The following is a 12,545-nucleotide window of genomic DNA, read 5'->3' as shown; positions in this document are numbered from 1 at the left end:
GTGAGGTCATGCTGAATGCCGATCCTGACCTGCCGATATGGTAGGCCGACTGACGCAAGCGATGCTGGAGTTTAGAGCAGTTTGTGCCCCAGGCTGACACAGTGTTTGTGGGCTTCTGGGTTATCCGTCAGTGGCGGCTGGTACTGGAGGCTGTCTTCTGTCATCCGTGGCTGCGAATCGGTGGTCATCTCCTAAGGCGGCAGGAGTATGACCGGTATTGGAACAATCTGATACACAAGGTGTGCAATACAATAATCAGAGAAATAAATGTGAACTTCTTGAACGCTATTGATCCTACTGATCGACTGTCTGTAGCCTAGCGAGGTTGAGCGCTTTTGCCATCAAGGAGTGCGCTTCTTGACGTCATTTTTCGAGACTGAATCGCTTCTGCTCTTTATCCTCTTTACATGATTTCTTTTGGGGGTGGGGGATGACGGTAGGGAGGGATTCTCTTCCTGCAGAATTTCAAAGCGGCTGTTGAGTTGGACCAAAAATTCGTCTCTTTTTTAGCAATTTTGAACACACTGGCGTGTTTGCATGTCACTTTCTTAAGATTGTTTCTAGCTCTGGCTGTGAGTTGTTCTTGTAGCCAGCTTTTTACTAGAAACTGGTCGCTCCCACACTCTACACCCCGTGCTATCTTTACATCCGTCAGCCAGTTCTTTGCTTTGATGTCAACTGCAATGCGATTTATCTGATTAACTGTTTTACCATCTGGCAGCACCCAAGCTGCTGTCGATGAACATCCCTTTCGATGTTGCAAAGGTAAGGAACCCGATGCAGTTGTCATTGCTGATATCATGTGAACTGTGTCTTTTAGTTGTTGAATGGAATACATCTTCTCTTCTCACTTAAGCATTCCTATCGGCCAGTAAGACTTTACAATTGCTGTTGCAAATGCCATCCATGACAACCTGAGATCTCGCGTAGAATTCATCCTTCAGTCGACATGTGCTTTCTTCTATTAGTACATGGCAATTCACAAACGACACTTTACATATCGTGGTGCTTACTTTAATACTGTTATTCTAGACGTCAGTGGCGAAATCCCACATGAGTTAGCAAGTATAACCTTACTCACAGAACATCCTACATCTAATTTTTGTCCTGCCTCGCAGCTTTCATAAAAGATGGTATACTTTTCCACACCGAGGGTACCAGTAACTTCTCAGAAAATCTCTTGTAAAGCTTTTACATCCATGTTATATCATTCGATCACCTTGACTAGGCTGCAATGAGGCAACTGCTTTGTAAAAACTGCGAATTTTCTACGTTCCACATCGTATACGCCGTTCACACATTTTCTTCATTTCGTGTTATCAGATTCGAGGTTTTCTTGTAGTAAGCTTACCGTTAACAAGTTTTCTGTCTTGGAGTGGTAACCCATCGCCAACCCCCAATCTAGATGCCCTGAAAGGATAAGTTTTCACTATTGACAGCAGTGGCGACGGCATGTCGGAACTCAAGCGTCAAACACTTCAACGACCCGTAACGAGGAAACGCTGGCCTGTGACGTTTGTGATATGTACTGAGGTGGCAAAGTCATGGGATGCCTCCCAATATCGCGTCAAACCTCCTTTTGCCCGGCGTAGTTCAGCAGCTCAACGTGTCATCGACTCAAGTGAATGCCGATTATAGATACCGATGTTGCGCTATTCTAGGAAAAGTACCTGTGAGGTCTGGTAGAAAGCAAAGTGGAAATGAACATATAACTTCGTGTAGGTAATTCTGTTACTCTGACTACAGTACTCTGCCAGTGAGAAATACGTAAAAGGAATTAAAGCTCTGAGAGAAGGAATAAAAACCTTTACGGACGACTAGGTCATTCATATTTCGCCAAAGACGTAAAAGGACTCAGAAAAGCACTTCAGGGGAATGGATAGCAGCTAGAAGAAAAGGAGAATATGGGATAGAGATTAAGAAAAGTAAAGAAAAGTGATGAATTGTAGTCGAATTAATTTAGGAAGTGGTGACGGAATTATATTAGGAAATGGGACACTAAAAGGAGTAGCTGTATTTTGTTATTTTTGCAGCAAAATAACTCATGATTGTCGAAGTAGGGAGTGTACGTCGAGGTGACAAAAGTTATACGATATCTCCTAATATCGTATTGGACATACTTTTGCCGGGCTTGATGCCGCAATTTGACATTCAATGGACTCAACAAGTGGTTGGCAGTTCCCTGCAGAAATATTGAGCTATTCTGCCTCTATAGACGTCCATAACTGAGAAAGTGCGGCCGGTAAAGAATTTTGTGCACGAGATGACCTCTCGATTATGCCCCATAAAAGTTTCGATGGAATTAATGTAGGGCGATCTGGGTCACCAAAGCATTCGCTCGAGCTGTCCAGAATGTTCTTCAAGACCGGTGACATGGTACCTTGTTATCCACAGAATTCCACCGTTATTTGGGAACTGAAGTCCAATAACGCCTGAAAATGGTGTCCAGGTAGTCAAGCATCGGCAGCAAGTATCGGTTCAGTTGGACCACAGGACCCAGCCTGTTCCATGTAAACGGCACCCAAGCCATTGTGGAACCACCATCAGTTTGCACAGCACCTTGTTGAGAAATTGGTTCCACGTCTTCGTGGGGTTTGCACCACACTCGAATCTTATCATTAGCTCTTGCAAACTGACATCGGCACACATCTGTCCAGGCCACAGTTTCGCAGTCGTCAAGGGTCCAACCGATGTGGTCACGAGCCCAGGACAGACGCTGCAGGCGTTGTCGTGCTGTTAGCAAAGGCACTTGCTTCGGTCATCTGCTGCCAAAGACCGTTAATACCAAATTTCGCTGCACTGTGCTAACAGATACATTCGTCATACATCCCACATTGATTTCTGTGGTTTTTCTGGTATTGTTCCTTGTCTGTTAGCACTGACAACTCAACGCAGATACCACTGTTCTCGGTCGCTGAGTGAAGGCCGCCGCTCGCTGGGTTGTCCAGGGTGATAGGTAATCCCTGAAAGTTGGTATTCTCGACACAATCTTGACACTGCTGATCTGGGGACTTTGAATTCCGTAACGAGTTCCGAAATGGAATGACCAATGCGCCTAGATCGAACTACCATTTTGCGTTCAAAGTCCGTCGGGCGGCCATGATCCCGTCAGCAACGTTTTCACACGAATCACCTGAGTACAAATGACAGCTCCGCCTAAGCAGTGCCACTTTATACCTTCTGTACGTGGTGCTACCGTCATCTGTATATGTATACGTATATTTATATATTAAACAAAAGTATTAGTTTTTATCTGCTCTAATAACTCTATAAATCTGTACACGGAATTTAATTTGTATACGAACATTAGTTTCAGATAAAGTTCTCCCAAGTGTTGGATGGCTAAGGCTGGGTCAGTACCGTGGTCACGGCGTCCTCCAGACCTATGGACTTCTTCTTGTGATGGGAGATGAGGTGGTTCGTATACGAGACGTATTCGTGAGACACCTGGCTATTTTGAGCTCAGTACTCCGACGCCAGTTGTACATTAATGTAAATGTGGGACATTTTTAGCAACATCTCTAAAACAATATTCATTACAAAACAGTATGACCGCGGCGGGCAGAACAAGGGAGGCCACCAGGTTTTATAAGCAACAGTACCATTCCGTTCTTGAACACTGACTGTAACTCTATTATTCCTAAATGCATTAGTAACCAGTGGGGCATACTCCATCAATATGTAGATATTATCACATTTCCTGTCACCTAGTATTAAGAACAAATAATTACATCATAGATTATTCTAAATATGAAATAGGTTATATTTCACCAATCCCAACATTAGAAACCAAAACGCTGGAATAAGTTAATAGTTACTTATAATTAAGTCATGTATCATTAGTAAATACTAGGCTAACAAGAAAATTTACTTGGAACGCAGATAACAATTTTGTCGATACACTACTTAGTTTTATTGCAGCCTCCATATGGAGTTTGTTTCATTCCGGCTGTTTCTGTTTAATTACACGTATATACGTGTGTATTTTTTAATTTCTTTTTTTTCCATTTTTGACACTCATCGCTGTCGTCTGAAGAAGCCGTGATTGCACTGCTTGAACAATCAGAGAAGCTTCTATCACGAACCCGAAACAGCGTGCTTCCCGCGATTCATAAAATTCGCATGTCAACGACATTCTGTAGCGATAAAATGGTCTGTGATTCACGGAGTTTCAAAACCAAAGTAAATATATATGATCTCTTCACGGCCATTTTACAAAGCACAGATAATCGACTTCTACAGTTAATGAAGTATCTACCCTTCAACTTGTATTTTCTGACGGAAAATAGAATTGTCAAAAAGAGTAATTCGGGAGGGTTTTAAAACCAACCGATTTCAGTTCGTTTCGGGGCAGCTAACTGTGCGAGTGATGGTACAGCGCAACAAGAGGTGAAAAGTTAGTGCTGTTAGTGGAGATTTATTTGCAGCTGTTACGGATGGGGCTCGTGTGTGGCCGCTGTTGCAGACATCTTCTTCAACATCACGCTGCGGCGCAAGACGCTGTTCTACACGGTCAACCTGATCGTGCCGTGCGTCGGCATCTCGTACCTCTCGGTGCTCGTCTTCTACCTGCCGGCCGACTCGGGCGAGAAGATCGCGCTCTGCATCTCGATCCTGCTGTCGCAGACCATGTTCTTCCTGCTCATCTCCGAGATCATCCCGTCCACGTCGCTGGCGCTGCCGCTGCTCGGCAAGTACCTGCTCTTCACCATGGTGCTCGTCGGGCTGTCCGTCGTGATCACCATCATGGTGCTCAACGTGCACTACCGCAAGCCCAGCACGCACAAGATGGCGCCCTGGGTCAGAAAGGTGAGCCCCTGCCTGCTCTCCGTTTGATACGGTACCGACGTACTCACTATTTCGGACATTTCATTCGAACCTGTCACACCTTCCGAATTAGGAACAATCTCTTTAAGTTAAGAAATTAATTTATAGCATCACTCAGTAATAGTCATGACACGTCACATTCACTGAATTGAATATGCAATCAAAATACCTATGGGTATTGGTTGCTTAATTGAATTTTCTGTGTGGCAGAATTTCGCATACAAACCTCTTATTTTGTAGGTCGGTAAGCTCTTGTATTTTCGTAAATGTTTTCAACTTTGTTTCCCCTGATAGATCATTGGTTAGAACGCTGCATACTGAGCGTAAAGTTACGTACGTTTGCCCAAGGATAATATGATGCCTCAGATGTTCTGTATGTGTGTACGAATCATCCTTGAAAGGTAAAAACGTGATGCTCGTAACTTTCTGAAGGAAGATAACTTTAAATTGAAAAGCAATATATAGAAAGTATTGTTATTATGGGCTGTCACTATCCCTAACTATCCTTACAATGCTTCCTCCATGAAGCCCACCCCAACTGCTGATATTCTATTCAAATTCGCGTAGATCCTCTGTATAAAGAATAAATGTGGCGCTTACTTACTCTCAGACCCCTGAATGTTCCGAAAATAATGACAGCAATTTTTTTCAAACAGAAAGAAAAAGAGCACAATTAAGGAACGAATGGAACGAACGCTGCTATGTTCAAGAGTAAATCAGTGTCTCCATTCCCGTATTTGGCGAAATTTGCGTCGTTCTTCGTTTTAGTTTCCTTTGAAGTACTTCCTGAGTATGAAAATTAACAAAATTTTACACCTACATGACAGGACTTTTTTTATTATTGTAAGATTATATTATATCTAGTTATAAGGCTGTAGGGATAAAACTGTTCGTTTTATTTGAATTAAGCTAAAATAATGTAGACTGACAGTGCGTTAGCACTACTACTTTGCCGCATTATTGGTATATTACGAATAACGGTACTATTGTAAGAGTGATGAATGCAGTCATCAGAACGTGGGCCTATTATGATGTGCAACGAAACTAAATCGCACATTCAATGCTCCCCCATCCACTGCCGTTTATCCATGTCACACTCTTTGTGAGTAGTAATCGTTTTTTGTAAACGGCTTTATTCGACTGTGGCCTGCCTTACTTGTCGCATTTTTATATTATCTCCTTTCATCAGTTGTATTCAATACTCCATTCTTCTACGGAACTTCGTTCTTTTGCCTGTTTGATCCTCTGCTACCTTCACTATTTCTCATGTAACTCGTCTTCTATTGTACCAGAGGCTCTCCGCCCTCACCTGTATAGAACAGCATGTCAAAAGTTTAACAGAAATCGATAAATTCTGTCTTTATGAAACAGTATGCAACTGTGTATGAGTATAGTCTGAGGAATCAGCACTCCATTATAAGAAATGCTACTTTTTACATACTTCAATTGAAATCTGAAGATACGGCGTCTTATTTTCGCTAGGAAGAAAACGAGGAAAGGATAGACCAATGAGGACTTGGCACAGTTCATTCATTCGCAGAACGTACAAATTTATTTTACACAGGCTGAATTACATTAAACCAAATTAAGAATTTAATTAAACAACGATTAATATTAATACTGAACAATAATCAGTAAAGGCAGAAAATGCCAATTATAACTGCCAGGCAATAACTGTTTGTCAGACCATAAGAATTAAGACCAATGATACCATCTTCGAGCCAAATTTAAAGAGCCATAAAAATCACCAAAACTTCATGAGGCGAAGACATCAATAAAAAATCTAATAAAACTGAACAGGCCACTTAAAAGACCACAGCCAAAAAATTCTTAGACTATATTGCAAAATGACCAAAGAAGGAGAACAAAAGATTTAAAACCTCACACAACAGGCTTGGTAGCAATGCTTATAGCATTTGAGAATAATGTTCAAATAATTAAAATTAACATTAAATAAGAATGACGTTTCAGATCTCAGCCGCTAGTAAAATGTTTAAATAACTTACGCAATAAGATTATAAAAAGGAAGCACCTTTAATTAACAAACAGAATGCCTCAGAATTGCTCTAAAATTTCAACTTAACTTTAAACAGCAGCGTTAGAAATCACGGATGCCCTTGGAAGAAATAACTCTGCGATAGACTTACAGCGCGAGCTCTAGTTGCCCAAGGCTTGTGCATAGAATCGCATGAACAGGTGGCTGTGCAAGCCTGTTGGACTGAGAATGAGTTGACCTGACAAGGTTCTGTAAACAGCACCGACGCCAGAGCAGAAACACACTCAACAAAATTCTCTACAGCTCAGATTAATTCCAATAACTGTAAGCTCAAGTCACAGCCAATATTATAGTAAATAATGATTACGTTCTGAGTAGTTAATGCAATTTCTTACGGAGCGATACTCGAAATTTAACAATCTTCTAAGAAGTTAGTAGAAAATTTAAGACACCACTTACAGTTGACGTAAGGAATCTTCAGAATTAAATGGTTGTAACAAATCCTGCTGGAACAATGACTGAGCCAACTCTTAACCAATTTCCCTAAATTCTGCGGCTCCTGAGCACATAGACAGTCCAGGCCAAGCTGACACAATGTGTCCTAAAAAAACTAAAATTTTCATATAAACCACCTAAATACAATAAACACACGATATGCATAACCTGAAGCAGAATACGCAATACGTTAACCTCAACGAATAAGACATATTAGAGCACAGTATTTATCCAAAATGTTTAAATTAATCATAAGTCACACGATTCTTAATACTAATCCTGATAACATTCGCGCAACACGAATGTCCACTTCCACTCCACGGAACAGACAGTCTGTGATAATATTAAACATCTACCAATACCGTGATCCAGAACTAATATCAGCTGATAGTTATTAATAACAGTCAGATAGAAGCACTTAACTTACACTGCTTACTAACCTGCTAACGAACTTCACAACAGACTTCTTTGTAGAGGTGGAAGCTAACATTAACCCAAATTAAAGGTGCCAAGTACATTTACGTTCCACAGATGAAACTTCCAGTATAATGAAATATACAAACATCTAACTAAAATATTAAACGGATTTTTTTAACGCACAAATCCTCGCTTATAAAGTTTAGCCTGTAAATTCTACGCGGGCGCGGACTTCAGTAGCAATAAGCAGAATGTGAGAATTGAACAATTTCGGTAAACACGTTCTGACAGCTCGGCGGGATTTCAGTGATCCACTCCACTCTGCACTCCAGACAGAGGCGAACACGCCCCCTGTTTAACCTTCCCAGGTTACGCCAACCTAGTGACAGGTGGGGTAGCGACAGGAGGCCTCATTTCCGCTTGGTTCCTCCACAGATACTACTTTCACCATACTCGATGTCATATTGCCAGAGGGAGCTGCGATCGCTGTGCAACATCTCAGAGCCAAAGATAAGAGGTAGATTTACTAGAAAAGATGCAATAGATTAAAAACAGTGCCTGTTGCTGAGGTTTTGCTGCATCAACGGCGAATATGTAGTAAGCTATATATTTTCTTCCTATTTCGTTATTTTGAGAAGAGGTTTGAAATTACATGTACAGTTTACCGGAAATCGGTAAGTGGCCTCATTCTCAAATGCTGGATGAAAAATAGTCTGGAAAATTTGCATGCTGTGAGTTTCGCTGTCTCAGCACATGTATACAGTTCCTAATTTCAATATTTCAATTGTGGTGTTAAACCTTTAACATTATATGAGGGGTGGTCAAATAAAAACTAGACAGGTGGTAAAAAAAGTAAACAAACCGTTCATAAATTCAAAATTAATGCCCATAACTGTTAACACTTTTATTCTATGGAGACAAGACGGTCACTGCGTTCATGGAAAAATGTTGTGGACGGAACCGTTATAGTACCCAGTTGTACACCTCGTCGTCGAAGTAAATCGACGGACGCAAATGCTATGTATTTTTTTCTTTTTTCCGGGCTCCAACAATATGGAAATCACATAGTGAGGTATCTAAATTGAATAGAGAATGTATAAGGTCTTCTAAGCCTACGTAAAATAACCTTGAAAACGTGTGGATGGGCCCAGTGGTAAATTTAATAACAACTATGGTGATTACTTTTGAAATAATAAACAGTTTACGTACTTTATCCCATGTGTCTCGTTTTCATCTGACTGCCCTTTGTACGTCGGAATGTGCAGATTATGACAGCATTTTAAATTAATAAATTTTCAATAACTATGCGAAGTAGGGGAGACTGTTGTACGTAGCAGATAGCGTACCCAGGAACACATGATATTTCTATGTGTGCACTTCTGTCTATTGACTGATTTTAGAATCAAATGAAGGATTGCGCCACTAGTGACTGGCATAAGGAATATCTCATATTTCTTACAATTTTTGTTGTTGCTAGACTTGGGATTATATTTTAGCCAGCATTTGTAAATATTTGGATTTGTACATATTTAAGAGCTATATAATATATTAAAATTATTTGGAATATATTATTAGTTCCCTAGTTATAGAACTTTGTGACGTAAAATTCTATGTATTTTTAAAACTGTTTATGCAGGGTGCGATCATTCGAAGAAAATAAGTCTAGTAAACATGGGCTACAAAATACATAATATAAGAGCTATGTGTTGTTGTTCAGTGGAAGAGACGTGTTTCACAGTGGTGAAGATGGACAACTGCTCACACCTCTTCAGGTATACATTTTAGAACCCACGTTTACTATACTTATTTGCTTTGAACGATTATTCCTTTCTTATCCCCGAATATTGCCCAAACCTTATGGGACACCTTGTATAACGCTAAGTCATATTTCCTAATTCAAGCGCCAAACAGAAGAAGGTTTTTCTTACCATGAAACATTTGATATTGGAAAATTAACTGAGTTTTGTTAATATCTTAACAATTTCACCTACATAAAAATGGGAATTTCAGTCAGTTTTACATAGCTTCAACATCAAAATGTATTTAACTTGCAACTGATTTTAATAACATGTCTGCATAATGATTTCACTTAGAGAGTACTGGTGTTTGGCAGAGTGATAAAGTAACAGAGACTTTATTAAATACACTAGTGACAAGATTTTCTGCATTGCAACGCTTTTAAAATAAAAGAAATATTGTTTTAACATTTGGAAAAAATCTTAATTTTCCAGAGGAATTTATTTAATTTCAGAAATGGACTGCAGCACATAAAATTAATAGGCTACCATCATTTAACAACGGAATAAGAGAATATTCTACATTTAAACTATTATTGGTTTCTCTGCCTAAAGTTTACTGCAGTTAATTAAAGAGAGTTTTACACCGAACACATTTCACTTTTATTACAAAGCATTTTCTGTGGTCATTCTGGAAGTATGGACACATTTGTTTCTACATTTTTGTTTTGATAGAGTAGAAAGAGTGTCTCTTTATGAAGTTGCTGTGGAATTTACTTATGGTGTACCTCCCACTTGTTTACATATTCTGCAAGCTACTGCTTTTTCCTTCTTTTTTAGCTTGGGATGAGATCGAAAGAAATGTGATAACACGACATGGGGATCCGGGAGTGGTGGTGACTGAGACAAAAATGCAATAACGGCTAAAAATCTTTATTATTTTCACAACAACGAGTGTGTGCTTGCAGGAAATAAGTACACTTGCCAAACATATGTATTAAATCAGTGAGCAAGAACAATTATTTTACATACGAACTTCCAGCATAATGGAGTAGCTTGCATCAGCAACTTCTGTTAATCAATAGAACGATAAACCAGTGCAAATTTTTACTTCTTATTCATTCGAAGACTGGGCCGAGACCCATTTTCAAATCATGATAACAAAGTCGAAAATTGCATTTTCGCTGATGTCAGAAATGTGCAGTGAAAGTTTACAGATCATACAGACAATTATTTTGTAATTAAAGATTTAGCAATTTTTGAAACAATCTTCTTTTTAATTTTAAACCAAAGCTTGGAATCACAGTGTACTCAAATGGGACACATAAGAAAAGTCCGACTATACATAAGACAATACAGTTTTAGAAAAAAAAAAAATATGTAATTCTTCAAAAACTTAGAAATCTTTAGCGATAAACAACAAATCAACTATAGCCCGTAATCGTGAAATATTATACGGAACACATGGAATCATATGACCTTTGTATTTTCTTTTGAAGTCCTTCAATAAATAACCAAATCGATATAATCTCAAACACTTGACAACCAGTGAAGAAGACTACTAAAGAGTGACTATGTAAACAAATACCAAAGACTTTTTCTTAAAAAAACACAGTACCTTTCACGTACACGTCTTCTAGGGGACACACACAAGCGGGTGCAGGTGACCCCTAGGCGTTCGCTATATATACAGCCAAACGTCTCCCGGTGCAGGACGCGTAACAAGAGCAAACACACTTTGTAAGACAGAGAAAGAATCATTAGCCTTGAACTCGTGGAGTTATTAATGGGTACAAGACCCCATCACGAACACTTTACTGAATTTTTCTTAATAAAACAAGACCTGGAGTGGTCGGGTAGGTGGTGTTGCTCAATAAATTTTATGAACGTCCTCAAGCACAAATAAACGTATATCGTAACTGTAGAAACTAAGAGACTGGAAGAAAAATCGATTGTTGTGCTCATTTAACCCTTGGCGAAAACAAAAATTAATTGAAGCATGGACCAAATAAGATAGGGCCCATGTATTGAGAAATTGTTGTCAGCGCTAATACGCAACGTGATGATGTAATGCCAAAGATACCTCAAAGACAAGATGGCACAAGGGGACTCACCATTTTCAACCGACATCTATATGAAAGTAGTCAGAAAGTCGACGAGCAGCAACAGGTGAGCCTGTCGACAAGGAATCACGAACACCGTATGTGGCACTCTCGTGTGAACCTGTGTCACACGTTGCCCTCTTCACACTTTCGTCTGACATCAGCCAGTGCTCCCGTAACCGACTGTCCATCCGATTCCTCGTGCATCCCACCACTGCCCCACGGTGCTCCTAAGCTGGCACTTAACATCTCTCGAGCACCAAAGACCCTTCTCGTCCTGATAGTAGGAACTCACATGCCCGTAAGGCATATTCTGGACGTGAGTCTTTTTTGCCTTTTTGCACTTTCTCTTACGCAGCATTGGGGTCATTTGCATTTCACCCTACTTCAGAAATAGAAGTGCAGTTACATCTGTTCGCACTCAGCACGGTATTGCTGTATTTATGGTTGTTCATTTGATTTTCGTGTAGGCTGTGATCGTTGCCTGCCTTTTAATCTTTTAGAAAAGTTTATATTTAATGTGTGTGTGTGCGTGTGTGTGTGTGTGTGTGTGTGTGTGTGTGTGTGTTAGTGTGTGTGTGTTTGTGTGTGTGTAGGGAAGAGAGAGAAAGAGAGAGAGAGAGACAGAGAGAGAGAGAGAGACAGTGTATTATTGAAGATGTCTTACATGATCAGCGGAGATTATACACGTGTATTAAGCAAGAAGATGCTAGAAGTGCCCCACTGCATTATTCAAGTATTTCTGACACCTATTTTGGAAATTGTTCTTTACACTCTGTAGTTCCCTTTGAGAAGTGACAGCAGTTTCTTGACGAATGCTGGTTTTAAGCTCCTCTAAATCCTGTGGAATGGTACACGTTCTATTCTAACGTCCCCAGAAATAAAAATCGCAATAGGTTAAGTCGGGGGAACAGGGGGTCTCATGTGGTAAATGTGCCTTGAAACAGGTCATGAATCTCATTTAATGACAAG

General features: G+C 40.0%; 1 protein-coding gene across 1 annotated transcript in view; it reads left to right on the top strand.

Annotated features, from left to right (window-relative positions):
* Positions 1-12,545, top strand: part of LOC124622709 (acetylcholine receptor subunit alpha-L1) — a 565,111-nt gene that overhangs the window by 498,570 nt on the left and 53,996 nt on the right. Inside the window, exon 7 of the mRNA XM_047148499.1 lies at positions 4,466-4,809. Coding sequence (XP_047004455.1) covers positions 4,466-4,809 — 344 coding nt within the window. The remainder of the gene's footprint in view (positions 1-4,465; positions 4,810-12,545) is intronic.

Source organism: Schistocerca americana, chromosome 7, assembly GCF_021461395.2.
Source record: "Schistocerca americana isolate TAMUIC-IGC-003095 chromosome 7, iqSchAmer2.1, whole genome shotgun sequence".
NCBI classification, from domain to species: Eukaryota; Metazoa; Arthropoda; class Insecta; order Orthoptera; family Acrididae; genus Schistocerca; species Schistocerca americana.
The sequence above is the reverse complement of the archived record's forward strand: the minus strand, read 5'-3'. Positions and strand labels throughout refer to the sequence as shown.